The sequence below is a fragment of the Poecilia formosa genome, unplaced genomic scaffold (genome assembly GCF_000485575.1).
Source record: "Poecilia formosa unplaced genomic scaffold, Poecilia_formosa-5.1.2 Scaffold117, whole genome shotgun sequence".
NCBI lineage: Eukaryota > Metazoa > Chordata > Actinopteri > Cyprinodontiformes > Poeciliidae > Poecilia > Poecilia formosa.
Genome location: NW_006800056.1, coordinates 1,062,323 through 1,089,711, shown reverse-complemented (window position 1 = coordinate 1,089,711; position 27,389 = coordinate 1,062,323). Strand labels below are relative to the sequence as shown.

At 40.1% G+C, this 27,389-nt stretch overlaps 2 protein-coding genes across 3 annotated transcripts in view; both read right to left on the bottom strand.

Moving 5' to 3' along the window:
* Nucleotides 1-2,499: 2,499 nt before the first annotated feature.
* Nucleotides 2,500-16,407, bottom strand: aimp1a (aminoacyl tRNA synthetase complex interacting multifunctional protein 1a). Its single transcript, XM_007560613.2, has 7 exons — nt 16,274-16,407; nt 12,203-12,333; nt 10,175-10,288; nt 8,060-8,221; nt 7,023-7,228; nt 4,855-5,023; nt 2,500-2,774 (listed from the first exon to the last, which is right to left on the bottom strand). Coding segments are annotated over exons 1-7 (951 nt in total). The 5' UTR covers nt 16,276-16,407; the 3' UTR covers nt 2,500-2,607.
* A 1,279-nt stretch (nt 16,408-17,686) lies between these two features.
* The window catches only part of LOC103143898 (ras and Rab interactor 2), a 28,104-nt gene continuing 18,401 nt past the window's right edge, over nt 17,687-27,389 (bottom strand). For both annotated transcript variants that reach the window (XM_016675608.1, XM_007560611.2), the window contains exons 9-13: nt 24,554-24,636; nt 24,233-24,458; nt 24,021-24,152; nt 19,896-20,059; nt 17,687-18,583 (exon numbers count right to left, since the gene is read on the bottom strand). In XM_016675608.1, the coding sequence (XP_016531094.1) occupies nt 18,257-18,583; nt 19,896-20,059; nt 24,021-24,152; nt 24,233-24,458; nt 24,554-24,636 (932 nt within the window). In that variant the 3' untranslated portion in view covers nt 17,687-18,256. The remainder of the gene's footprint in view (nt 18,584-19,895; nt 20,060-24,020; nt 24,153-24,232; nt 24,459-24,553; nt 24,637-27,389) is intronic.

Below are 27,389 nucleotides of genomic sequence, written 5' to 3'. Positions count from 1 at the left end.
CCAAACTGAGATCACAGTGAGTTGTGTCGCGTACTTACAGTAGTAACTTAAACAACCAGGTAAGATCCTGCCTGCTCAGAATTATATCACACAACCCCACTTGAAAGGAAAAGAAAAAAAGCGGCTACTTTAACAATCCCTTTGTGCAATCCTCCATGAGTTAAACCTCTTATTTTGGTTTACACAACATACACACTTCCCTAAGTGAAACTAAAACATTCGGTCGCATGAACCAAGCTGTTGTTTTTGGGGTTTTCTTCGACCACATGAAGTGTTGCAATGCAGATGAGAGTTTACTGCATGTTTAGAAAATTCATCTCAGAACTGTTTGGACTCATAAATCTCAGCCCTGCCATCCATGTGTGATTATTGGATTTCCTTTTTCCCCTTTGTTTTAGGTGGTTCTGAGCAACCATGATGGATTTGGTCTTTAATTATATTTAGCAAAGGGAAAAATATATTTTAACAGCCATGCATGAAGGAGGAACCATAGAAGTTGAACTTCTGGAAAAACTCACCAAGTCTGTGATGTGACAGAGCAGAGCCCAACAATAAAAGCATGATTTGGTATCTATGGCTGACACGGATTTTATTATTCCCCATCCAATGCTAGAACATGATGAAATGCCACTTGTGATTAATATGTAATTTCCATTTCCGAAGCCAAATTGCTTTTTAAAAAACATGAAATTAAAGAGGAGGTATTTATTGAAAGACATCTGGGATAAAAATTATCTTATTTGGATGATATGCATCTATAAAGATTTTCATATCGGTGTAAATCTTGATTACTTCAAGACCTTTGCATGTGTGTGTATGAATGTTGCTTCTCTTATTTTACCACAATGCTTCAGTTATTTCACACCTACAGCTATATGAACCAAACAGACTGACAAACACTCCACACTAATTCAAATGAAGAAAATATTCATAGGCAGAATTTAAATTTAATTTAATTACTTCTGCTGCTTATGTTTGCTCTGGGAAAACTTTTCATTTATAATGTAGCATATCTGCAAATAAATGCCTTTCTGGATACATATCAGTGGAACAGCTCGGTTGGTTAAAGACTACAGTTTATTTATCTCATTTTATACTCACAAATTGAAAATATTTTATGCACATTCCCAACAGACGTTGGAATTCCAAGTTGGAAAGTCGTCGGTTTCTCATATTCCATCTGATCTCATCCATAAAAATCCTGCATGGTTACCTTGCTTATAAAACATAAACAGTTGCACAACAATACATAAAAACTCTTTTCTTCCTTTGGAAATAATTGATCACAAAATTTCTTCAAACTTCTAGAAAACTCAGCTGAAGAACCTCCGTTTGAGAACCGGTTCTACTCGGTCCGTTTTCAGTTCAATCCGTTTAGGAGAAACAAATAAGTGGCCACCAGAGCTGAATGGAGATTTGGATTTTTTCTGATGATAAACAGGAATTATCACTGACTTGATGTACCTGAATGCATCAAGGCAGTACCAGTCCATTTTGGACTGGTTGAAGGCTCCATGCTGCTGGATTTGAACCTTTGTTGATTTTTTCCTCCAGTACCAAGGATAACCAATACTGGGTTATAACCAGTTATAACCAATACTGGGTTATAACAAGTTGTAACCAATACTGGGTTATAACCAATATTGGGTTATAACCAGTTATAACCAATACTGGGTTGTCCTTGGATGGGAGTAATTTAATTCAGTGTAAACCCAAAAGCTTTGACCCAAATCATACAGTTAAAAGGTAAAAACTGAGGCAATATATGTAAACTTCTGCATAAAAAAAAAAAAAAAAAAAAAAAAAAAAAAATGTTTTTGGAAAGTTTTCTGCCATTTATTTAGCAAATAGAACTAATTTTAGTTTTTTTAAAAAAGGAGATTGATCTGATTTAACTTCAGGCAGTGAGGAAAAAATACCTGTGCCTTTTTATTCCGTGTGTAAACTTTCAACTGGACATTTGTCTTATAGAAATTGTTGAAAGTAAATCATTGGATTAAACTCTATTCTTGTGTTAAAATATTTTTACTCTTCCAATAAATGTCTTCAAATTAAAATGGTTAAATATTTAAAGATAATTCAGATTTAAATTAAGCTGCTGAAATAAAAATATCTCCAGACTTCCTGTATATTTCTACGTCAGGTGCCATGGAGTCGAGGCCGGCTTACAGAGTGCGCCGTCCATCATCACAGCACAAAGCGCTCCGGTTTCAGAGATCGTCTAAGTATTGCAACAATTACGGTATGAGAGGAAATGGAAAAGATGGGACACAGAGCCATGTAAATATCTGTGCCAACAGCCCAGAGACTTCTCCCTGGTCTCTTTCATTAGGTCCTACAGCTTGAAGATCAAAGCCCAATCAGGCTGATGTTCCTCAGGAGAGAAGACTTCATGCACAGATGCTGCTGTCCTGATTACACTTTATGGGCCATGACTGGATCCAGTTTGGAGGCGACAGTGACGGGACAGATTCTTGGGACACACAAACTCAGCACAGCTCAATCCAAATGCTTTATTAAACATCTTAAAAGCATTTCCTCTCATTCATCACCATTTGCGGTCATCGGCAGAGTAAACACCGAGCTATTCCAGGCAGCTCCGCTATTTCATTTGATTCCGCTGTTACTCATAGTTTGGGCTTTGCACACTCCCTTCCCGACCACTTCAAAGGCGGCTCCCTTGTAGGTCGCGACGCAGAGGTCGTCGGTGCGCAGCTCAGGCTGAACCTGCTCCCACACTTTCTTTTTAGGGTTCAGCTCCTTGTCTGGTTCACCTGAAACGGAGGAAAACAAAGTCTGAACCCGAGTTCTCCTGAAGCAAACAGCTGGTTCCTGCTTCCAGAACCCTTTTCCCCTCCTTGTGTAACCTGTAGAGAACACAACTTCAATACACTTAGTTTGACTTTCCGTCATGTTCCATTTGAGCCTTGGCCCCATAAAACGCCTGTTTGTTCTCAGCGGTAATCTAAACCATGCAAACCCGAGTTGATCTCAGGGAAACGGAGAGGTGAGGTTCTCATTCCACCATTCTGATCTTCTTTAGCATCTGTCAAAACTCATGCAACCATGTTTCATTTCTGGAGGCTGGCTTGCAGCTAATCAAATCAGAAGCTTGAAAGAGCTTCTAATTGGGAACTTGTGTTGATGTTTGGGTTCCAGCAGACATCCTCGGCCGTTTCAGGGAGTAAAAGTGAGCTGCAACCGCTCACCTTTTGGGAAATGTGAGTAATTAGACAGTGTGTTGGCACTGCAGGGTTTATTGGGGAAAAGAAAGTAAACAGGAGGTGAGCAAAAACCCTCTGTGTATTTTTGTTGTTTTTACAAGAGTCTTAGAGGGATCCAATTAGTTGAACATGTTGGCCTAAATATGCTGTAATTTTCCTATTGACTAAAAAAAATTGCAGTTTAAACAACATGGCAACGTCCGTGTGTGTTCTACCTGGGCTGCAGTCACATGCAGAGACTGTTACAGTTATTATATGAGAACATGGCTAAAGAAGGGACTAAGAGCCAGGAGACAGTGTGTAATAACTGTTATTTTAAATCATTAAATCATTCCTCTAAATTAATTTGTCCACATGTAAAGTGCAAATTTAAATGCTATTTTGTAAACTTGATGTTGGCTAAACATCTACGTTGAAGTTTTGGCTTTTTGGAATTCTTCTGAGATTCATGCTCTTATTTTGAAGTCCGTTTATGCAGCACTTCCGCTTCCTCTACTGTCCTCCTGTCTTTTCATCCAATAAATTTTATTTAAACTCTTTTTGTTTGTTATAAACAAACAAAAACATTTGTTTTTTTGTTTGTTTACAAACAGCCAGGAGTGTTAATGAAACAAAAACATGGAAAAATTCACATATATGTAGTTTTTTGAGCGCCTTCTCATGTTCACCTTGTTACTTTTGGAGGGTATAAACATGGCTGAAATTAGCTCTTTAGCTAGATTCCATGCTGGTGTTGCTCTTTAGCATTAGCTTTCACTGAATGACATGTTGGTGCTTTAGCGATAGCAGAACTAATTTTTATGATTAGGGCTTTAGGGTGAGTGCAACAAACTTTTTGGCTAATGGTGCTCACTACTGGTTTTCATCTTGATAACCCAGACTGATGACATCTGGCCGCCCTTCCTGCAAACTCACAGGGCTGAAGTCCAGAGATCTCTGTCGTCCTACAGCAACTACAAGTGATGCTTCCTCATGTGTTTAGTATCAGCTGAAGAGAAGAAGAACAGCCTGAAGGGATACAGTTGGAAACGCAGGGATCACAACTTCCTGTTTTCATCCTGAAAACAAAGAGTGTGCTCCTTCTCTTAGAAAGCTTCTTATCCCTCAACTTCAGCTGCATCCCTGCTCCAACACCTGAATTAAATGGAGGGATTCCCTCATCATTCCATCGCTGTTTATTGAATTCAGGTGTGCTGGAGATGGGATGCACCTAAAAGCCACAGGATGGCGGGCATGGGCACCCTGCTGTCGTTTTTGCACGCTGCTTTAATAGACAGGAAGTTAACGAGACGCGGTTTCCTTTCAAACCTCGTTCACTTGGATCAAACCTAAGAGAAATAATTAGGACGCTCATTTCCTCAGCAAACTGCAACAAGACGGTCAGGTTACAGTCTGAGCGACGACGGCTGATTGGCCGTTAAGCCCAGCAGTCACAGTTCATTTAAACAGCAGCAAACAGAACCCTGAGGTGGGTTTAGAGACCCGTTCTGTGGCGTCTTCAAGCGTTCAAGCCCATGATGTCATTTCTGTTTTAATGGCACCCCTCATTTCCTAAAGATAGGAACCATTTGTGGACTCTAAGGAAGGTTTCATGACCCATAGATTCCCATTCTTCTGCACGGACACACACCTGGAAAGCCTTGGACACTGACTCTGTCCCCGGGGACGGATCCGCTCGGAGGGTCCAGGATCTCCACTTTGTCTGGCGAGCTGGCACACATGACCATGGCCTGGGACACCACGCCTCTCATCTTGGCCGGTTTGAGGTTACACAGCATCACCGCCATCCGGTTCTGCATCTGCAGGGAAAACCGAGTCAGAAAGTGAAATTTGGATCCCAGTTCTTCGGTTCTGTTTGCGGCCCGTATCAGGAGAAACAAACAGGAACTTCTCAAACATTCCCAAAAAATCCTTCATTGAGGCAAAGACAAAGCATTTCATAAAATAATGTTATCTTTTGAGATATCACAACAGAAATCAGAAAACACTGTCGTGTTTTCGTCTGTGGGCAGTTTGGCAGCATAAACACCCAGATATTCTAAACTGAGCCGTAATTATTGAAAATTCCCCAAACACTTCTCCCAATATCATCCAGTCCAAGTCCTGGGATTAAGACTTAGGCCAATGATTTATTTATGGTCAGCAGAACAGACATAAAACCAGTGATGTATCACCTCCTGTCTCTGACTGCTGGTAGCTGGACAGATTGACGGTAATAAGCTGTTTATCTAAATCTATTCACCAGGATGTCAAACAGGAATTTCGCTGCAGATTTACCGACTGATCCGCAGACCGATGGAAACGGTCTGCAGCGTCTCTGCAGCGACACAGAAAAATATTACCATACATTAATTAAGACACAGAGAAGATTACATCCTGAAACAGTTTTGGCAACAAAAATACTGTTAAATGAACCAAAAGGTATCCAGAAAATGTTCCAGTGACAAGAACTGCCCAACATCCCCATAACAGGAGCTATTATTGGGAAACAAATTATTATGGTTAATTTTGATTCATTAATTACATAGATTTTAATGCATACATTTTTAAAAATGAAATTAATCAAAATTAATTTGTATTTTTTTTAATAAAAATGATGTGATGGATGACAAAGCCGGATGGAGTTAAATAAGTTCCAGCGTGTCAAACGGATCGGGAACGCCGTCTTTCACTCCAAAAGGTTAATTTAGAAGAAGCACTTCCCTCTGTGAAGGCTGTTTTCAGTGAGAACTGCACCAGCATCAACTCCACGGATAAAAGCAACACCACCTGCTTGGTGCAACTTTAAGAGCTGATTTATAGTTAAACTGTTTGTATCAAACGAGCAGTGAGGAAGAAGTTATATTTCTTCAATATTTCCTCAGAATATTGTGAGGCTTGTGACTGTCATCTCACACACACTCGCTCAATAACTGCTCTGACACACGCTTGGCTCCGTGTTGCAACTTGATCTCTAAATAATGTCTTCCAGTAACATGATTACCTCGTCATATTGTCACATTTCCTGTCAACATTTTTTCAACACAAAGACCCGGCTGGTCAGCTGTCCTGATGTTGTTATTGAAATCTGGGCAATAAAATATTTTAGTTTTATTATTTGAAAAAGGAGTTAAATGATTTGTTTATTTTAATTTTTATTGTATTTTTAATATTGTATAAAATAAGATAAAGTTGTTAAATAAAAAATGTGTCAATTTGTGTCAGAATATTTAACAAATTAATCGATGACTAAAATCATTTTCACTTGCAGCGTTTATATTCATCATAGGATGGAATCAGAATTTGTCTGTACGTTTTGTATTCATGTCAAGTCTGACAATAGATAAATATATAATAAAAACCCTAAAAGTTCAGTTAGGTTTTGTTTCGTATCATCAGCAGCCCTCACCCAGCCGCCCCTCGGCCAACTCTCTAAGCCGTCCTGGTTGTGTGTCGACCATCACTGGATCATCCCAGGAGACGACCAACAGATTTGCCTCTAAATGTCTGATTTGTCAGCGTTTAGTGGTTTAATGAACAATAAACTGCATAAAATGTTCAGGTTCCTGCTGGAAGTGCAGAAACTATGGATGCAGAGCCAAACCTGATTTATTTTAGACCAACATAAATGTTATAAAGGATACTTTAGTACTTCAGAATTACTAAATTACTTACAATTCTTTAATACTTTCACATCCATAAACGTATCTGTTCAAAGCAGTTTGGGTTGAATCTACAGAATAATTTAGAGTTATGATAATGCATATTTAAAAGCTGTTATTAAAGCGTTTGTGGTTAACGAGGATCCGACCTGCGTACCTGTTCCAGAGGGATGTGCTTGACCAGTCCGCTGACCACGGTACGGGGCGCCGCCTCGCCCACATCCACCTGCTCCACATACAGGCTGTCGGCGTCCGGATGCTTCTCAGCTGTGATTATACGGCCAACACGCAGGTCCAGACGGGACACGTCCACCTTGGCGTCCTCCTGGCTTGGAGCCGCTGCCTTCTTCTCTGCTTTCTCACCTGAAAGCAGAAAAACTCCAGTGAAAACCATGAAACCAGGCGGTTTGCAGGAAGGTCAGGCTGGTCTGAATGTGGCCAAAGACGAGCAGCTGGGGCTGATTTCATGCTCTATAATTGTGCATATCAATACAAATATTTGTTTAAAAAGATGAATGGGCCCCAAACTGATACTGGCCTTATGAATATCACAGAAATTAAAAACCACTTGAAACAATGCAGGACATTTTTGTTGGAATCTGATTAAATTTCCTCCCAGAACTGGAACCAGACCGGTTTGATGAATGGCCGGAGGAAGGCCTCGAGTTAACCTCAGCGGTTCCTTTTCCAGGACGATAATCAGAACAACGTCTCCACCTGAACACAGCCGGGGGAGAGAAGGTCTTCCAGCACAAATTACACCGAAATCTGGAGGCTGGGATCTTCAGGATGAGAAAGACGTCAGAAACGTTCAGAACGAGACGCAGCAAAACCAAACATCACTGACTGAGCGCCGGGACTTTCCCCGATTATGTTTCCTCTGATCCCAGTCCTTTATAACTCAGATATAATGTTTAAACAAAATACACTCAGTATTAATTGGATGAACGAATGAACGGACAGAGCCTGTAACAATCTGTTGCCTGATCATAAATCTGAACATTAATAAATAAACGTTACATTTTTAGCTCTTATCTTCTTTGATCTTAGAATCTCTGGATGTTTTGTTTTCCTTCCTGGAGTCAAATAGAGGAAATAAAACCAACAGCAGCTGAGACCATTAGTCATTTCAGCCATAATTAATCATCCCCACTGATCAAAACCCAACAACCTCCTCCACTTTCCTCCACCAACCTTTTTTCTCCTGCTTCTTCTTCTTGGGTTCGTCTTTGGGTTGGGGGTTCTGGGCAGCAGAGGGCAGGGAACCAGAGGCTGGAGCAGCAGCCGGTTTGGGAGGAGCGGGCTTCGAACCCACATCAGCACCGGCGTCACCCGTCGGCATGGCAATGTCCCGCACTGCAGGGAGAACAACAGCAGAGACGGTTCAGACGATCTGGTCCAGTCAGTCCAGTCCAGTCCAGTCCAGACCGGACAGTCCAGTCCAGACCAGTCCAGACCGGACAGTCCAGTCCAGACTGGTCCAGACAGTCCAGTCCAGACTGGTCCAGACAGTCCAGTCCAGTCTGGTCCAGACAGTCCAGTCTGGTCCAGATAGTCCAGTCCGGTCCAGACCAGACAGTCCAGTCCAGTCTGGTCCAGACAGTCCAGTCAGGTCCAGACAATCCGGTCCGGTCCAGTCCGGTCCAGACAGTCCGGTCCGGTCCAGAGGCGGCTGCACCACCCAGACCAGCTAAATGACCCAGAGAGGTTTTATTTACTCAGGCAGTGGGAGGACGGCCGCCTGAAGCAAACACTCTAATGACAGCGTGTCGCCGCTGATGGAGAGGAGGGCAGCGAAGACGGAAAACAACGAGCGGCGGCCGGCGCTCCGCCCTCCAGGAGAAATGACCCGTCATTTGGGGCGCCTGATGTTTGAACTACCACAACATGCAGAGCCGGAGTCGGACAAACATCGGTCTGCAGGAATGCCTCCGTCGCCACGATGCGTTCAATTACCTTAATTCTATGTTAAGATCTGAACTATTCGGTTTACTAAAGCTGCAGGCAGAAGAAGCTTCAGGTCTCCTGTGTTTTTCTGACAGTTAATAGAAACTTATTTCTTTGGCAAAAACAAAAAAGATGAACTACTCAACTTTTGTGACCAGATGCACTGGAGTCAATCAGAAACCCACTGATAGCCGACGAAGGAACAAACACCGAACACTGGTGGCTTGTGGTTTAATCCTTTTAGTTTGAGGAAATTATAGATTTAAGACTTTAAAAGAACTGAAGAGATGCAAACTTTGAGCCGAGATGGTGACATGAGTTTGAATCTTCAGGGTGTGGTGCTAGCTAAATCACAACCTGTTTTCATGAGTACAGCCAGTAAAATTTTACTGTAAGCTGTGCATATTGTTATTTAATTGCTAAGCAATATTTCTTCTTAAATTGGCCCAAAATATTACAAGATTTGGGTTAACTTCAGTCATAAAACATAAACTATCCTTCAAACAGTTCACCCTCTGCAGTTGAAGTTTGGATGTGAGAATTTGGGGTGAGGAGCGCCGCAGCACCCCCTGCTGGATGTCAAGACATGCGCATCTAAAAGTAACAGAAACGCACCAACGTTCCCCTGTTGGTGTGCATGTTTCAAACTTAATGATGAAGTTGTTCTGTGATAAATTCTAAAAACAGCACAGACTCTATGGCGTTGGTAAAACAAGAGGGAGGAGGAAACACTGGAATTATAGAAATTCAGCATTTTTAAAACATGAATGTAATTTTATAGAAAGAGCTTTAATTAATCTATCTTCCCAGATGACAGAAGCTAACGCTATCTGTTTAAATATTAGCCTCACATCAAGGCCTCTCTCTCAACTGGATAAAAAAGTGTCTAGTATTTTCGCATCGAGTTTGACATTTTAACACGCCGTCAGTCACCATGTACTCCAACCATTCTGACTTGACTCCAGACTTAAAGTTACAGAACAAAGTCAGACTTCTCTGTGAACTGAAACCCTGTTTGATCACAAGACGATTTACTGAAGCAACCGATGGATAATTTCCCTGCAGGGCACTGAAGTCGGGTTATAAAGTTGGTCTTTTAATCTCTAAACCAGATCAGAGGAGCCCTGACAGTATTTATCTATGTGTGATTGAGCTAAGCAATCAACCGTGATCCCGATTGGAAGAACGTTGTGTCCAGTGTGTTGGAACACATTCCTGAAGATTTCCAATTTTACCCAATTAAACGACTTATTTCTTCCAGACCGATTTCATTCCCGCAAGTCCCTCATGGAAAAGGTCGATGCATGCGAGATGCACAACTACTGGCGGACATGTTGTCCTCATCAGTCCAAGTCAACATACCCCCTCTCCTTTTTTCTCTCTCCAGCAGCTGTTTCTTCAGCTCCTCGATGTCGTTCTTCAGCTTGGCGTTCTCCGCCGTCAGTCTCTTCTCCTCTCTCACGCTGGCCTGGACCGCTGCAACAAAAACACCCTTAAATATATAAATTACTCAGAAGGGTTTGTGTTAAAATAAAAGTTGTTGATCTTCAATTAAACCTTTTTTCACTAAACAGACGTAGAGAACAGAATGAGTCCATTTTCAATCAAAAGCTGGAACTTTTCTTTCTAGACAAATCTGCACTATGAATCTAAATTTAAATAAAATCACGATTTTGCACACATTGAGTATGTTGTGATGCTTTAATTTAAATTAAAATGAGGGAAATCATATTTCCGGATCTGAATCAGAGCCCACCGCCCCCTTGGAGTGGTGTGAAAAAGTGTTTGCCTCCTTCCTCATTTCCTATTCTTTTGCGTGTTTGTCTCATTTCAGTGTTCTGGAACATCAAACCAATTTAGATACTAGCCAAAGACTGCACAAGCAAACAGGAAAGTCAGTTTTTAAATGAAAGTGTTCAACCTGCATGTTTCTGTGTGAAGAAGTGGATAAAAACAGCCTGCATGGCAGCGATTCAAGATGAAACCACTGCTGAGAAAGAAGAACATTACGGCTCGTCTCAGTTTTCCAGAATATCTTGATGATCTCCAAGACTTTTGGAAAAATAGTCTCTGGACTGTCGAGACAAAAGTTTAACTCTTTGGAAGGTGCGTGTCCCGTTACATCTGGTGTAAAAGTAACACTGTATTTTAGAAAAGGAACGTCAAACCGACAGTGAAACACGGTGGTGGCAGTGTGATGGCCTCCAGTCCTCCAATGCGCCTGAATTACAACAATTCTGCAAAAACCAAGTGGCCAACTTCAAAACGGAAATGAGCCGAAACTGAAATTTATGACGATGACCAACGTCAATTTTCCCATGTAGGTATTTAGGTATTTTTGTGTTTTAGAAAAAAAAGAACATTAGTTTTTGTATCTTTGGCTGTATGAAGGTAAGGTTTGTTCATGTCTGTTTAAAGCGCTGCGCTGTGTGTACAGTGTGTAGTCACTTGACTTCACCCCATGCAGTCTGTAAGAAGAGAAAGAGACAGTGAGGCTGAGAAAATGGAAAACTTTCAAATGATGCGCCGATAGAGCCGGTCAAGGAGGAAGAGGAGGGAGAGGAGGAAGATGAGGGAGAGGAGGAAGAGGAGGGAGAGGAGGAAGATGAGGGAGAGGAGAAGCGCATTTCCAAAAAAGGGGTTGTCAATAGTTTGACAATATTTGGCAACGTTTTTGGTTTAACAAGGATGCTGAAAATATATCGAGCTGCTCTCCGGGTGAGCTGCGCTCCGGGTGAGCTGCGCTCCGGGTGAGCTGCTCTCCGGGTGAGCTGCGCTCCGGGTGAGCTGCGCTCCGGGTGAGCTGCGCTCCGGGTGAGCTGCGCTCCGGGTGAGCTGCGCTCCGGGTGAGCTGCTCTCCGGGTGAGCTGCGCTCCGGGTGAGCTGCTCAATGCATCATGACATTTCACCCAGTAGGTCAACATTCCTCCAAAGCTGGAAAGACTCAAAGCCAGTATCACAAACACTTTACTGCAGGTGTTGCTGCTAAGAGCAGCCCAACCAGTTACTGGGTTTAGGGTGTCCACAAATTCTTAAAAAGTCTGAAATTCATGTATATAAAGTAAAGGCCTTTAAAATGGACAACATGGACGACTTTCAAACATTTCTTTGGAGATACAGATGTTAAATTCCATTCATAATGGTCTTAAAAATCTTAAATTTGAGGTGGTGAAACCTGCACACACCCTGTTTTCACACAGGATCATGAAGGTTTGGATTTTTTCTTGCATAATAATAAAGACATTTTATTGTATTGTCTTTGACTAATATTTAAATCAGTTTGATGTTCTGAAGCACTGAAGTGGGACAAACATGCAGATAATATCGTAAAGGGTGCAAACAGTTTTCACACCATCACTGTGTTTGCTAACGTGAGGATGAGCATCTTACAGGCTTTCTCCTTCAGCAGCTGGACCTGCTGCTTCAGGAACTCGATGATCTGGTCGGCCTCCGCCGCTCGCTGCTCCAGCCTCAACAGCGGATTGGGAGTCGACATCTTGATCAGGGAGCGAGCGACAAACCTGGAAGGAAACAGAAACAACAAACAGCCGTGTTTATGAAACAAGACGCAATCTGCAGACCAAAGGGCTGAACGTGCTTCAAGAAAAATAACTAAAAACAAAATAAAGTGTTTTGAATTGTAGTAAACAGCGGCGCACAGTGAGGTTAGAGTCGCAGGGTGAACTTCAGTGACTCCAGCTGTGTACAAACAGAAGCAGAAGATGAACATTTGAGCTCCAAAGCCGACATTTTAGAAGAGCTTCACCACAGAATCACCACAGAGTTCAGGCAGCCTCAACAAAAACAGGAGGCTGTAGTCTCCTGTTGTTGGTCAGACTTACAGGCCGACTGCAGGATACAGATCATAACCGAAATATGGAACATGAAGCAGAGTAATGTATTTATGCAATTGGAGCTGTCAGCTATTAAGACAAATGATGAATGCAATAATATTGGTGAATTTTGCCACAATGAGACGATCTGTGATAAAGTAATTAGAGCTGTGCCACAGATTATAAATAAAATGCAATTTACAATTTTAATCCATTTCTTTTTCTCACTTTCTTTTCTAAAAAAGAAATTACAAATGACATAAAATATTGAGAAACATTTTTAATCACAGTAAGACTTAAAGCTAGTTGAGACGTAGCTGGATATTAATACATTTTTATGCGTTTTGGCTTTTCATCCACACAAAAACTCCACTAAATATCATTAAAACTATTATTTATAAAAACTCAGACCAAAGTGGATATTTGGGAAAAAGAAGATGTAGGATCCTGCGCATAAATAATGCACCAATATGTCCACATAGTTGCTCTCTGGGATGTTTCTGGATGTTTCCCCAGATCCAAGTCTCTCAGGTCTGCACATAATTCATGCTTGGAGTTTCTGTCAACTATTGGGCCCGATATAGACAGGTGTGTGTGTGTGTGTGTGTGTGTGCGCGCGTGCGTGCGTGCGTGCGTGTGTGTGCTTTTCGATTCAAGTCCATCCAGCCAGCCAGCTGAATTTACCACAGGTAAGCTTGTTGCTTGTTGCAATAAGCAATAAATCAAATAACAGAAAGCTCAAATAAAGTGAGCTTGATAATTTATATTCTGATGATTAATATCTGTGGAGGGCAGTTTTGTTTATAGAGACATCATAATCCAATTTATTTATGGTTTCTGTTATGTGTGCTTTTTATTTCAGCTATATTTATCGTTTTTGGTTGTTGGGTTTTATTTTCAATATTTAAAATATCTTTCAGTTCCAGTCTTAAGTGTTCTTTACAAAATTAAAGTTTATTGGTCTTTGAGAGTGTGAATTTGCCATGTTATGCCAAATATTAATATATTATTTGAAAATGGTCTCAAAACAACAATTTATCAAGCAGCAGAATTTGCTATGGTGAAAAGCCTGAGCTCTATTTAAGCTGCAGAAACATGTCCAGGATGATCAGTGGAAACTCCAGTCTGAGCTTCATCTCAATGGGTATGAATTACAATATTACATAAACTTTATTTCTCGGCTTTCTATTTTTAAGAAATTTGTGAAACACTCAAAAACTCAAATCCACATCGTCCTGATGGGGTATTTGTGTATAAAATCTTGAGGAAAGAGATTAATTTAATACAATTGGTAATAAAGCTCGAACAAAATGTGTGAAAAGTGAAGCAATGTGAATGCTTTATAGATGCACTGTGTATGTAAAATAAAGTTCTGGAGAAATGAGTGCAATAATGACAAATTTAATTAAAAATGTATCAAGAGCAGCGTTAATGGAAAGCTACAGATCAGTTTGACTTTGGGGAATAGAAACGAATAGACTCTGAGTCGGGGCGGAAGAAGTTTTTCCGATGCTGCAGCGTGGAGCAGAAAATGTCTCAGACATATTACAGGAAAAACAAAAGCTGGCTGGAGATGAAAACTGAGGAAATTAAAAACACAGAAGGGCTGGAGTTGATCAGATCAGGGATCAAAGCAGAAACTGATCTGAATTAAACAGCTCCAGTGGTGAAGACATCATAAAAAAAAGAACGAGTGAAGCTCTGAGCACTAAACTGTGTATTAGGCATTATTAGTTGTTACTGCGCAGCTAAAAATCGGCCCACACAGACGGTTCAGATTAAACATGGAAAACTGCCACATTTATTTAGTGCTTTCTTGCCAGGGTGTGGAAGTGTTTCCAGCTTTATGGTTCACTTCCTGAGAAGAAACAGTCACTAGGAATGCACCAAACAACCTGTTTGCCAGGCAATATGGAGACAGAGAGTCAGCGCCACCTGCAGGCTTCAGGAAGCTCAGCACATTTTCAGTTAGAAGAAGCCAAGAGTCAGACTGGCCTGGAAACAGGAGATAAACCCGGCTGTCCTCTAATGTCCAACACTTTTAAAACATTTGGGAGTCATGATGTATGATTCATAAACTGATGTAATGAGTTCAGGTCATTACGACTTCCAGGTTCTGTCTGTAAAATCTAAACTCAAACTATAACTCCATAACTAGAAATCATCACTATGCATGTTTTATATGTGTCACAGCTTAATTAGCTCCTCAATATTTAACCAGAAGAACATCTAAATCCATCAACAGGGGCTGCATAATATATCACTAACATATTGTAATCACAAGATCTATATGGCCAATATTCTCATAGCAAAGGACAGTTTGGAGTGCAATAATTGTTGGTTAATATACGTTAAGAATAGTTAAGTTGTGTTTCCATGCTAAATGTAATATTTAACCAATAGAACAGAAATTAAATGACATCAGACTTATGTAGCACCTTATCAGGTCATTCAAAGACACTTTACAATAGAGGTGTTCCGATACAATACTGATATCGGAAATTGGTCCAAAATCAGTCAAATGAGTATCAGAATATATCGATCTGCATGTAAAATCTCTGATATAAGCACACTGATAAAAGCACTCGCTCCAGTATTTAGTCTGCTCCATGATTTCTATCCTGCAGCAGACCCATTGGATAATATTATTACATGGGCCAGTTGTTCTCATACGTATTGTGGTTGACTGTTGTTCTCTGAGTAATATCACTTGATCAACCCTGTTTTAACATTTCACACTACAAAATAAGTAATAAAAGTATGTATGTATGATTCGTGCTGATATGATATTGTGTCAGTATCGGCCAATACTGACAGCTACAATATCGGTATTTTAAAGAGAAAAGTTGTATAGAGACACTTCTTTACGATGGCAAACTACTGGATTGGAGTCACATTATTCTATCAGAGGAAGTCTGACAGAAGCGAGGCTGGTACACCGGTGCCACCAGTGAAGTTTACCCAGGGACACGAAAACGTGATGGACGCGATGAGGGACTGGAACTGGCAAACTGACAGCAGGAGGAACTACTATCTCCATAATCGCCCAGTTTATTTCACGACCACAAACGTTCACACCAAACACAAATGTCGATGCCAAAGGTTACAAAGAGACGGAACAGGTTAGGAACAGCTAACTAAAGAAGAAAGAAGAAAACAGGCATAAATTGCACCTGATATTGTCATTGCAATATTTGCCAATATTATCGCCATTAATCTACCCTCATTTACGGTCACTTTACATAAAACATGTAGCCAGTTATAAATCATTTGTGATTTCTAAAAGTATTCCATGAAACTGAAAGTAAAGTGTTAGTGATTGGGGATATTTTAGCACAAACTAATCATGTTTACGTTATATTATCACGTCTTACTCCTATTATGACAGATGAAACTAAATAACAGCTCATATTATGGCGGTATTTTGTTTACTATATTAATTAACTTGGAACATTTCCTCAGCAGGCTGAAATTATGAACTTCAGTCAATGTTGCGTCAGTTAAATCAGCTTATTTCACTTTAAACTACATTTAGAACTGACAGTAGTTAGCTGAACGTTACAAATGGCTTATCATGTACTACAGTAATTAGTGTCGTAACCAAGACAAAATAAAAACAAAAACTTACATGTACCACTGGAATCCCAACACGTTTTAAGGACAGCGGGCGCTGCACAGTTAGCCTGGTACTGATTTACGAGCAGGCATGTCGGAGGAAGCCCCGCTCTGTTAGGGCCCCAGCCTGTGTAGATCTCCACACTATCCGGATAAGAAGGAATTTCTACAGAGGGGCGTTTGCTGCGCACATCCGGATGCTGTAAAAATCGATGATTGCTGATTGACTGAAGGCGGCAGCGGAAGTTGCCTGTTGTTCTTTTGTGTTTAAAATTAAATCACATCAGTTAAATAAAATTAAAGTACAAAAAAAATAACATGTTATGACGACACTAATTTGTTTCATTCACAACTTTCTGCGAATTTTCTTTTGCATGTACTTGTATTTGCTTTGTCTCACAAAATTAACGTCACTCAGTATATTAATTTCTCTAACGCCCCTCCCCTCTGAACAGGTGTTACCATGGACATATATTATATTATATTATGTCTATGGATGTTACAGTGTAACATCCCCCCCTAATATGTGACTCCAGATGGTGCTGTTTGAAAGCTAGAAATACAAAGAATCACGCTATCACAAACCCGACTTTATGATAACTTATAGCAGAAGTGTCCAACCTTTTCGGCAAATTGGAAATTCTTGGGTGGTAGTGACAAAATTGGATTTTTTAAAACTGATTTTTATTGATTTTTTTTTCTTTTTTACATTTTACATGTTGTGCCGTAAACTAACCACGTATTATTTTAAGGATACAAGCAAAGTCTAGCCTAGTGAAAAATAATCTGATATATATAGAAAAGGGATCCATAAATCACTGTAGATCTAAACACTAAAAAGGGTTTGCTTGGTTTAAAAAACAATAGTGTCCTAATTTTCTCAGGTTGATTATCTTTGTCTAGAATGTTAATGTTTGTGTTATTTAACAAGTCCGGAATAAGACTCACTCTAAATGTTTTTATCCAAGTCTAAATTTCAAATGTTTGAGGTCAGCATTTACTACCAACGGAAATTTAAAGCAAAACACATGGTTAATAAAAGATGAATATTTTATGTTGGATCTTCCAATTTTGTCTGTTATCTTCCAAATTGTTCCAAAAAACCCCTAAATGTGTGTTTAGTGTGGAATTAATTTATTATATTTATTTTTATACAATATCCAACAATAGAAAGAAATTTCAGGGAAGGTTGGACAGGAAGGCATATGGTTTTAACTTACTGAATATTTTCCTCTTCTTCCAAGCAGTCACTTTTTCTACAATCTTACTTTACTCATAAAGTAAGGCCTTTATGAAATTAATTACAATGAATATTGATGAAGTCAGTCAGCATTGAATCCTTTCTATGATACACTGAGTACATTTTTTTTATTATTTCATGTCCTTTCTTTGTTCTTTATTCAGACAATAAAAACAGCCACATCAATCATTTTACACATTTCTGTTTTATTAATATTCATAAAAACAAAACAGCAGGCTGAGATCTAAAACATGTTGGGAGTATTTGAAATGTATTCTGCTGTTGAAAACGCAGCTATTTCTGGGCTGAGCCCCCCAACGTTTCAGGATCCTCTCAACGCCCCTGCATCACATCAGAATATGAATCTTTTTAGTCACTTTAAAGAATATAAAAATAATTAGAAATATAACCCACAATTGACCTGCAGCTGTGGAGGAATAAAAACAAGTTTTATAAAAGATCATTTCTCATTTATTAAATAAACATTTAAGAAACGTTTTCATCTGGGGCCCACGCTCAGGAACATACAGTGTGTTCGGTTTTTTCAAAAGGCATCATGGGGACAGCAGTTAGAGCAACATTTAAAGAGGAGGCCTTCATACCTTCATCCCCATGCATCTGCATCTATATCCATCGTTCTGTCTTCTTTCAAAGCTTCAGCAGACATTTAAAGGTCCTTCAAAGCACCAGACATCCTCAAATCTGTCTTCATCAACATACCAAATCAACCAAATCAACCAAATCATCCTTCCCTCCCTATTCCATCTGAAGGCAGTTCCCATTGTTGATGTGAGCCGGGATGCAGAGGTTCAGGTTATCCACCCTCCTGTAGACGAAGTGGAAGACGTGTGCGAGTGGCCGGCTGTGCAGCTCAGCTTTGATCTGCTGGGGGTGTGTGTCGGCGGCGAGCTGCTGCCTCGTTTCCTCGGTGATCAGGAACAGCGCGTAGTTCTCGGGGTCGGGGATCTTGAACTTGTAGGCGCAGAGGGAGCAGACCTCCTCCGCCGTGGTGTACGGCTGCACCTGCAGGGTTTTAGCTGTGCAGCCCAAACCCACCTCCTGCAGGGCGACCCGGAGAAAGTTCTGTGGAAGGAAAACTCACATTATAGCTTCATGAAGAAGCAAAGGAGAGTTTACGTAGGGTCTGTATTTAGGACCACTGTGCTGTTGGAACAAGCAAATGCTAAATGTTGGCTTGATGTGAACCTGAAGGATTTGGGGTAGAGATGCACCGTTCCACTTTTTTCACTTTTAGTACTGATACCAATATCTGAGGTTTAGTATTGGTCGATATCGATCCGATACAGAAAAACAGCTGAACTGACTGAAAGTGTTTCTTTTTTTTTTTTTCAGCAAAGACGTAAAAGTACTGAATTACAAATTTATTTGATAACTGTGCACCAGTGCAGCTCACTTAAAAACAAAAAAGCTTCACAAGCTGGCAAACGTGTCAAATCAACTTTAATTTGTTCAGTCAGTGCAGTTAGGAGTTAAGCAGCCAATGTAAAATAAACACTGAAGAAACTGAAACTGACACAAACAACAGGTTGACTGCTTTAGTCAAACAAGCAAACTGCAACAAATCTTTCAAATGGTTCAGAAAGTGCAGAAAGGAATTCTAAATACAATATAAATAATAAAGCATGACGTCGCTCAGAGGACAAAGTGTAGAATTAAACTCAATAGATCTGTCCGTATAGATTGGGCACAATGCCATAGACATTTTTCTCAATATTGGGACCAATGCAGCTATTGATATTGGATTTGTGCATCTCTAATTTGAAGGTTGTTCTTCATCCCCACAGCATGATGCTTCCTCCACCATGCTTGACGGTGAACATACAGTGTTGACACCTTCAAACAGACTTCCTGTCTCTTTGGTCAACATTTTTCCAGAAGACATCTGCATTTTCTCTGTGAACAGCTGCAAACTCAGTCAAACTTGATGTTATCCGTGTTTGAGCCTCTCATTTCATAATGACTTAAAGATGACTCCATTTTGGAAACTGGCATTAATAATCCGGTAGTTTCCAGTTTCTGAACATCCTAACCTGTTTGCCTCTCAGGGGGACAGTTTTGGCCAGATGGCTGAACTTTGGACATGGCTGGGTGTTCCAGCAGGAAATGATCCCAAACACACATCCAAACTGCTTTTGGAACGCAGGCAGTTTCCATTTGTCATGCAGGAACACCAAAATAAAAGCGCTGCATGCAGTTACTCCACTAGGGGGTGCTGTCCACCAAAACACAGATCATCTGATCCACATGGTGCTGTGTTAGTAAAGTTACAACACAGCATCATTCATGCACGTTTCAGAGAAAGTTCTGATTTAAATTGGTACAAATTGGACTCACTGCCTGGATGTTCAAGGTGGGCTCAGGTCAGGTGAGGTACCTGAAAGTCGTCCACAGAGGGGGCGGAGCGCTGCGATGTTCGCCGGCGGTGCCACTGGTGCAGCGTGTTCCTGGCCTCAGAGCTCAGAACCTGGGCCGCCTGCTCCTCCTGGAAGTTCTTGATGAGCGCCATGGCGCCGTAAGCGCTGGTCAGGTAGTAACCACCTGGAGGAGCAGGGAAACAACAATATAAATATTTCTGCTTTATATTCAGAGTCAGTTTTATCTTATGTCAGCGTGTTTAAAATCATCAGTCTGAAGCACTTTTTCTCATTAGGTTAAATAATTATCTCAGAGTAACAGATTTTAACACTGCTGTTCAAAATGAATAACATTTGAAGCAGAACAGACGTAACAGGCTGAACATGTGATCATTTCTTTGTTGCTTTTGTATTTATAATTATTCATGTTTTTCATTGGTTCAAAGCAGCTTCCGGTCCTTTTACTTCACTTATTTGTGTTAGTTTGCTAGAACAGGAATTAAACTTTACAGTACACTAATGCATCTATAGCTCAAAACTAGCTGAACCCCCCGGCTTTTTAATGTAATTAAGACTCAGGAAGGAAAACAAAAACAAACAAAAACAATCTTAAAATAATGACAAAAATAGGCAGAGTTTATCAGACAGGAAATTTGACATTAATCTCTGACAGAAAAAGCAGGATATCCTGAAAATGATTTGCTTACATATCTGAACCAGTGACGCTAACTGCAGCCAGAACACAGAGCACTCATTCACAATAATGATAATAATAATGATAATAATCTGGTGCTACATTCTGAATTTAATGAGAAATAAGAAGAATGAGTCTAGAAAGAAGGTAGAATATCAAACTTTATACTCTTATGAACGGATGTTGTATTATTATTAATTCAAGTACAAATTCTAACTTAAACTGTGTTAGTTTTAAGTTAGCTAACTTAAACAACTGAACCCATGAGTGAAGGTCTGTTCCAAAGAAACATTTCCTGAAGTGCAAACATTGCAGGTAGGAGTGATTTCAAATGAGAACCTGCTGAGGATGAGATAATATAGTAGGACATGATTTGTCTGACCTATGGAGGGAATCAACATGGTTGAAGTTAATGCTTTAGCATTAGTGGAACTAATATTGATGATTAGTGCCAACTAACGTTTTAAATTAGCTAAAAAATGAGCTCCACTATAAATTTGGTCAGAAACTTTTACATCCCAGATCTTCTTCTTGGTGAGCATAAAAAGCGCTCTGACTTCATCTGTCGTCTTTTTTTAGGGTTTAGTTATTTTTAAACAGGTGGTTCTCTTTTTATGGTTTTTCTACATAAAAAACAAATTTTTGTTGTACAATTTCTGCCTCAAAATAAGGAACCCACAACTCAACTGGTTAATTTATAAAGAAATGAAACCAGATGATGCATAAATTACGAAATAAAAGCTTAAACTTCCTTTCTTTAAAACAGAAACCGTTTGGTTCTGTCTGAGGCCAGGTTACCTCCAGCTCCTTACATCGGCCTGTGTGCCACGCAGGTTGACTCTGATAGGAAAATATTTCACCATGCGAGGTCGACGCCCATTCCTTCTCATCTGAATTAGATCCAGTCTATTCAAATCAAACACTGGACGGTATTTCCTAACACTCATGAGAACTTTTCCTTCCTCTGCACACACCTCAGATGTTGTCACTAAAACATCTGGCAGAACAAAGATCGAATAATTACAGGAAAAATTACAAAGAGCTTAAAAACTCAAAGAAAATAATGGAATTCCAGCGATGAAATAAACCGGACATGGAAAATAGAGTTAATGGTAGGTTCAAACGCATTTTCTGTTAAAAGAAAAACAACTTTAAACTATTTCAGGGTAGTTCTTTTTATTTGAATTAATGGTTTGATCCTGCAAACTCCTAATATTCATAAAAAAGTTAAGAATATTAGGTTTATTGTCTCATTCTCAAGGTTCAAGTTTCTTTAGTAAAACAGTGTTTATTTCTTTAGTCAATAAAAAGCAACAAATATTTGAATCTGGTAAAAGCAACGTATGCTGCAAGTCCTGAACGCTTCTTTACGCAGAGCTGCAGCTGATCAGTGTCACTGAAGGTAGAAACATCTGGTGGTTTTATTTTATATGAATCAGAAATGATGCTCTTATGAGAAATGTTTTTTTCAGAAACCCTGTGAGAAAATGGGAAAGATTGGAAACATGATTTTCTTCTACTACTCTCCAATTTTGTATTATTTGTTATTTCAGAATTGAACTTTATGTTCCGCCTCAGGTTTTTACTTTTCAGCTGTAGTTGAACATGGAAAGTACTCCTGGATCAGCGCGCCTGTGTTTTACGTGTTTTTGTGTTTTACGTGTTTTTGTGTTTTACGTGTTTTGTCCTCTTAACCCAGTCGGTCAGGACAGATGGTTCGTTCACACTGATCCACGTTCTGCTTCTGCTGGAGGTTTCTTCTTGTTAAAAAGAGTTTTCCTTTACGAACCATATGTTGTTCTTTAAGCTCTTTATAGTTTTTGAAGTTCTATAAAGAAAAAAGTTCTCCTGGGTGTGGTATGAAAAATAAAACTAAGTTTAAAACAACTTACATTTTGCTTTTATGTTTGACAGAACTTGTCTTGGATTTGAATCCTTCTTTCTTGTTTTGTTTTTTGCCAATTCTGTTTTTCAGCAGTAGGAAATTAGTTGATATCACATAATATTCTGCATGTTTATTGTATGTAATCCATATTTTGATGTTTGTGCAGATTTACCAGGAAGTTATTATTCATAAATCAGCTGGCTGGCAGTTTTTTTTTGTTTTTTTTTATCTGGAAGCTGTTTTTTTTGGAAACAGCTTCCAGATCAGCGTGACTCAGTCAAAAAAACGCAAATTTGCCAATTTAAATTGAAACAAAAAGTAACAAGGTGCCACAAAGCTTTTGGGTTCTGAAGAAATGTGCAAAGATGTTGCAAAATAACTTATGAGTGAATACTCATGTCACATGTTGCTGAGGGGGATTTTCCTCTGCTTGGTTGATTTCAGCAGAAATCTTCTCTGTGATAAGACGGACGTGGATCCATAACGTTCAGATATTTGTCGACTGCACATACAAGCGATTTCAGTATAAAATTCGGTCTTGTTCCTTTGAAAGGCAGTCCTCAGTGGAAAGTGTCCTTTCTGAAGAAACTGAAACAGGCGGTCTGATGAACTTCCTGATCTGCTGCCGTGAGGCGAACAGCAGAACCGCTGCTCAACGTTCTGCCTCAGGCTGCCACAAAGCTCAGCTCCTAACTGTCCTCCACTATTTTATTTTAATTTTATTTGATGAGAAACATAAGCTTGGAACCACCGATCAAACAATTTTTGACTCTTCAGAAGAAAAATCAAATAAAATGAGAAATAACTCAAGACTTCTCTGAAGAGCTGCAGTTCTGGAGCTGCAAACTAGAATATCATCAAAACTTTATTTATTTCAGAAATTAAGCTAAAATAACTGAACTCATTTGCATGGATTGATAGTTGTCAGTGTTGTTGGTGCACCTATTACTAGCACACTTTTTCCTTCCACTAAACTATGTAATAACATTTTGAGATTCAGCAAACAGCCTGTTTCTTTAGCAGACAGCTCTTTGTGGCCGACCTCTCTGGTAGGAGTCAGTGACCATCAGCTGTCGAGTCAGCAGTCTTTCTAACGGACCTTTTAATGTTCTGAGAAACAAAATTATGTTTTTTATTAACTGTAGGTCATAAAAATTAAAATGAACAGGAAAAACATGTTGCAACATATCTCTGTGTGTGATCAAGCTGCATAGGAGTTTCATTTTTTTAAATTAAACAACAATTAGATTACATGTTTTATGATATTATCGAGAAGTGTCTGCATCTGAAATGGAGCAAAGATGGAATTTTTTTAAATTAATGAACTTAAATACTTGTTAAAGTTAGTAGGGCTGCAGCTAATAATTATTATAGCAATCAAATCGATTATTTTGACAAAGGGATAAAAAATTGTCACACTTTCATTCAGCCATTTTTGGAAAATGTTGGAAATATGAAAGAATTAATTGAAATCCTTTTTAAATACAGAAATAGACATTCTATTGCCTGAACACATGGCAGCATTCCTTCAGATCAGAGTTTAATCTCAGATGGATCAGAACCAACCTTCTCCCTGCAGCAGCGTCGGGTCCAGCAGCTCCATCATGTACTGAACCTCGGTGTCCAGCTGCGGCATGTCGCACTGAGCCACAACGTAGGTCAGCATGGGCAGGAAGTCGTCAGCCCCGAACATCCTCCCTGCGAGGAAAAGCGGCGCTTGGAGGTCAGAGGGCAGCTGCAGAGTGGAGCAGGAAGCAGCAGACGGCGGTTCTGCTCACCAGAGTTGTCCTGCATGATGGTGTAGATGAGTTTGCACACTCGCAGCAGCAGCGACACCTTCTGGTCGGGGGAGTACATCTTCCTCATGTTCAGGAACTTCTGGCGGATTTTCTCGATGGCGACGGAGTCGGGGGGCACGGCCCCGTCGACCCCCAGCTCATGAGGCTTCTTGGTCCTAGCCAGGGCCAGGTTCTCCCTGAGCTGCTGCAGCGCGCCGCTTTTCACCTGCAGGACGAAGGCGACAGGCAATGATAAGACCCCCTCTACTCTGACACCCAAAAATAAAATCCATTGCATTTAACCGCCTTCAGAAATCTCACCTGGAAATCGTGCAGAATCACCTCAATGATGCTCTTCAGAGGCTTCAGGACACATTTGTGCATGGCTTTCTCCAGAACCCGGTCTGTGCACGATTAAAGACACACACACCCACAAACACACACCACAGGTTAACGCCAAAACAAAGCGCTGCACAGACGTTAAAATTGTTTCAAACAAGTTTCATTTGTGTCACTGCCAGGTTCACAGCACCGCTGGCAGCGCGGCACCTCAAACTGGAAAAGTTACTGTAAGAGTGAAAACGTTGGCTTGTTCCAAGGAGCCATCAAACAGACAAAACACGATCCAGTTCCTGAAACTTATGACGCAAGAGTTCTTTGAATGCAGCAGCTACACACTGAATGAAAGAGACCGAGTCACTGTTTGGCAATCCAAGATGAAATCTTGTTTTCATGTAATCAACTGTGTAAAAGAAAATGCTACCAAAGAAAACTGAAAACGCAAAACGCAGTTTAACTGGCCAGGAGCTTTGCTTTATAAGATCAAAAGCAAATACCAGGAACATTTTGAAAATTGAAAATCAGTTGGAGGGTTTTTGTTAGTTTTGTGATTCACCATTAAAAGAACAGATCCAATTGACCAGGGAGTCCAAAGTGCGGCCCGGGGCCATTTATGGCCCTCGGAATGACTTTGTGTGGCCTCTGACTGCAGTTCACGAACCGTACAAATGCCACTGCTGCTGAAAATGTCAGAAACCGTACATTATGCTTTTATTTTAATAAGGTAAAACTATGAGACACTTTTTATATTTTGGATCTAACATGAACTAAATATCCCAAAACAAGACTACTTAATTTCTCTCATTAAAATATTCCATGTTTAGTTTTAGCTTTAAGGGCATACAGGTAAAAAATAAATAAATAAATAAATATATATATATAGTTTTTGTGTAAATTATTTGTGGTCTGTGAGTTCTTTCAGCTTTATAATTACACCAAACGTGGCAAAAAGTTTGGACACCTTTACCTTTTACAACAATAAAAGTTGAAAGAAAATAAAATGTGTTTTTCGCTCAGCTGGTCTTTCCCAACCCGGCCTCTCTTCTTCGGAACAGGTCCATCGGCTCTTACCCAAATGTGATACAGAACATATTGCTTTAGACCTCTTTCATTTTGGCACCCATCTGCACTGTACATTGGATCACCATGGTAACCAGTTATTTACATTGGCTACCACACATCAGATGAGAAACCGGGTTATCATTTACTCAACTGACCTACATCAGTGGGGTCCAATTTCAGTCCCTGAGGGACGGCGTCCAACATGTCTCAGACCCGACTCTGCTCCAGGAGAACTGATTTAAATTACTGAGTCATTCACTGGCCTTCATACCGAGGGATTAATAGCACCATCTGCAGCACACAGACCCGAGAGAACTGGGACTGGACGCCACTAATCTATATTCACCACTTTCCAGAATCTAAAAATCACCCGACTCAGCAGGCTGAAGCAAAGCTGGTAATGACCTGTCCTTCAACTCTGGGTCTCCTTTGTTTTCTCAGCTCTTTATGGTCTGCGGTTCAGGTTCAGGGGCCGATAAGAATGGAAATATAAAGCTGAGGGGAGTCATCTGAGGGCGCATTGTGTAATTATTAACACTGGAAATCAAAATACAACAGAAGACATGGATGAATAGGCTGCAGTGATGGTGGGCACTGCTGACTAATTTGTTAGTTGTGCTACCCATAAAGCACTAATCATAAACATTATTTCTATAAAAGCTAAAGCACTAATTTAGTTAGACATTAGTCCACAAATGCTAAAGCGCTACATCAAACTGTGTTAGTGCTTTAGCCAGTGCTAACGGATGCATTGATCAACACCCCTGGTTGTTTGTTCATGGAAGCGTTGTATTCCTCTGTCTTTCTCATTTTTTCATTTGTTGCATTTGACTTTTGCTTAATATAGATTTTGGGACCAAAACAGAGAAAATGAGGAGAGGAAAGAAAACTGCTTCATTCCCTTCAAAATAAGAGCATGAATATAAGCATCTAACAACTCGAAAAATTCTCAACAGTCAATAACCAAAATTTCAACACACTGAAGAATTTATCCAGAAAATTGTATTTAAGGTACGCTAAGAGTGCTAAATGTTTTCAAGGTTAGCATAAACGCTAAACAACAAAACTATCCTCTCTGTTAGGGCATTACCAGTAGTGTAACCATTACTGGACAACAGTGTAGCCCATTTCTATTAAACTACAGCCATTATGAATAGAAAAAACATAAATATTTCAGCAAAAATGTTGTGGAGTGGAGAAAGAGACTCAACCCAACAGTCCTGTCTTTCAGTTTGCTGTTGGAGACATTGGCACACAACAGACCTCAGAATCCACATTTACTATCCACATAAACTTTCAGAGATTCGTTAAGAGTCGAGTGTTTAGTCTGAGCCACCCAGTTGTTTACCATCAATCTGAGAAATATGAAACCTCACAAAGGCTCAATCTGTACGTCAGACCTACACACATTCAGCACTGCATTAATTCCTGCCTACCTCAACTATGCTGCAGCCGCACAACCGAGTTTTATTGTTCCGCAGAACGACTGATGCAACTATTAATGCTGCGTATTCATCCCCAGCCTCCAGGCACAGTTTATGCCACTTTCATGCAATTCATGCAGGGAGATGTGTCTGTTGCAACAGCTCCATAAACTCCAGAGCGTGTGTGAACGGATCACTTGTTTCTAATGAATTCCTAGAGGTGAGTCAGAGGAGTCGCCTGAATCCCTTCCACGCGTTCCTCCTCAGGTCTCTACAAGCGCTGCAGGCCACTTCTGGGAAGGGCTTGGCTCTTCTCTAATGGAACAAAAACA

Coding starts and splice junctions, on each gene's coding strand:
- aimp1a (XM_007560613.2), bottom strand. Junction 7,229..8,059: donor GAAGAAGCAGGAGAAAAAAG/GTTGGTGGAGGA, acceptor TTCTGCTTTCAG/GTGAGAAAGCAGAGAAGAAG. Junction 2,775..4,854: donor CAGTGTCCAAGGCTTTCCAG/GTGTGTGTCCGT, acceptor CCTCCGTTTCAG/GTGAACCAGACAAGGAGCTG.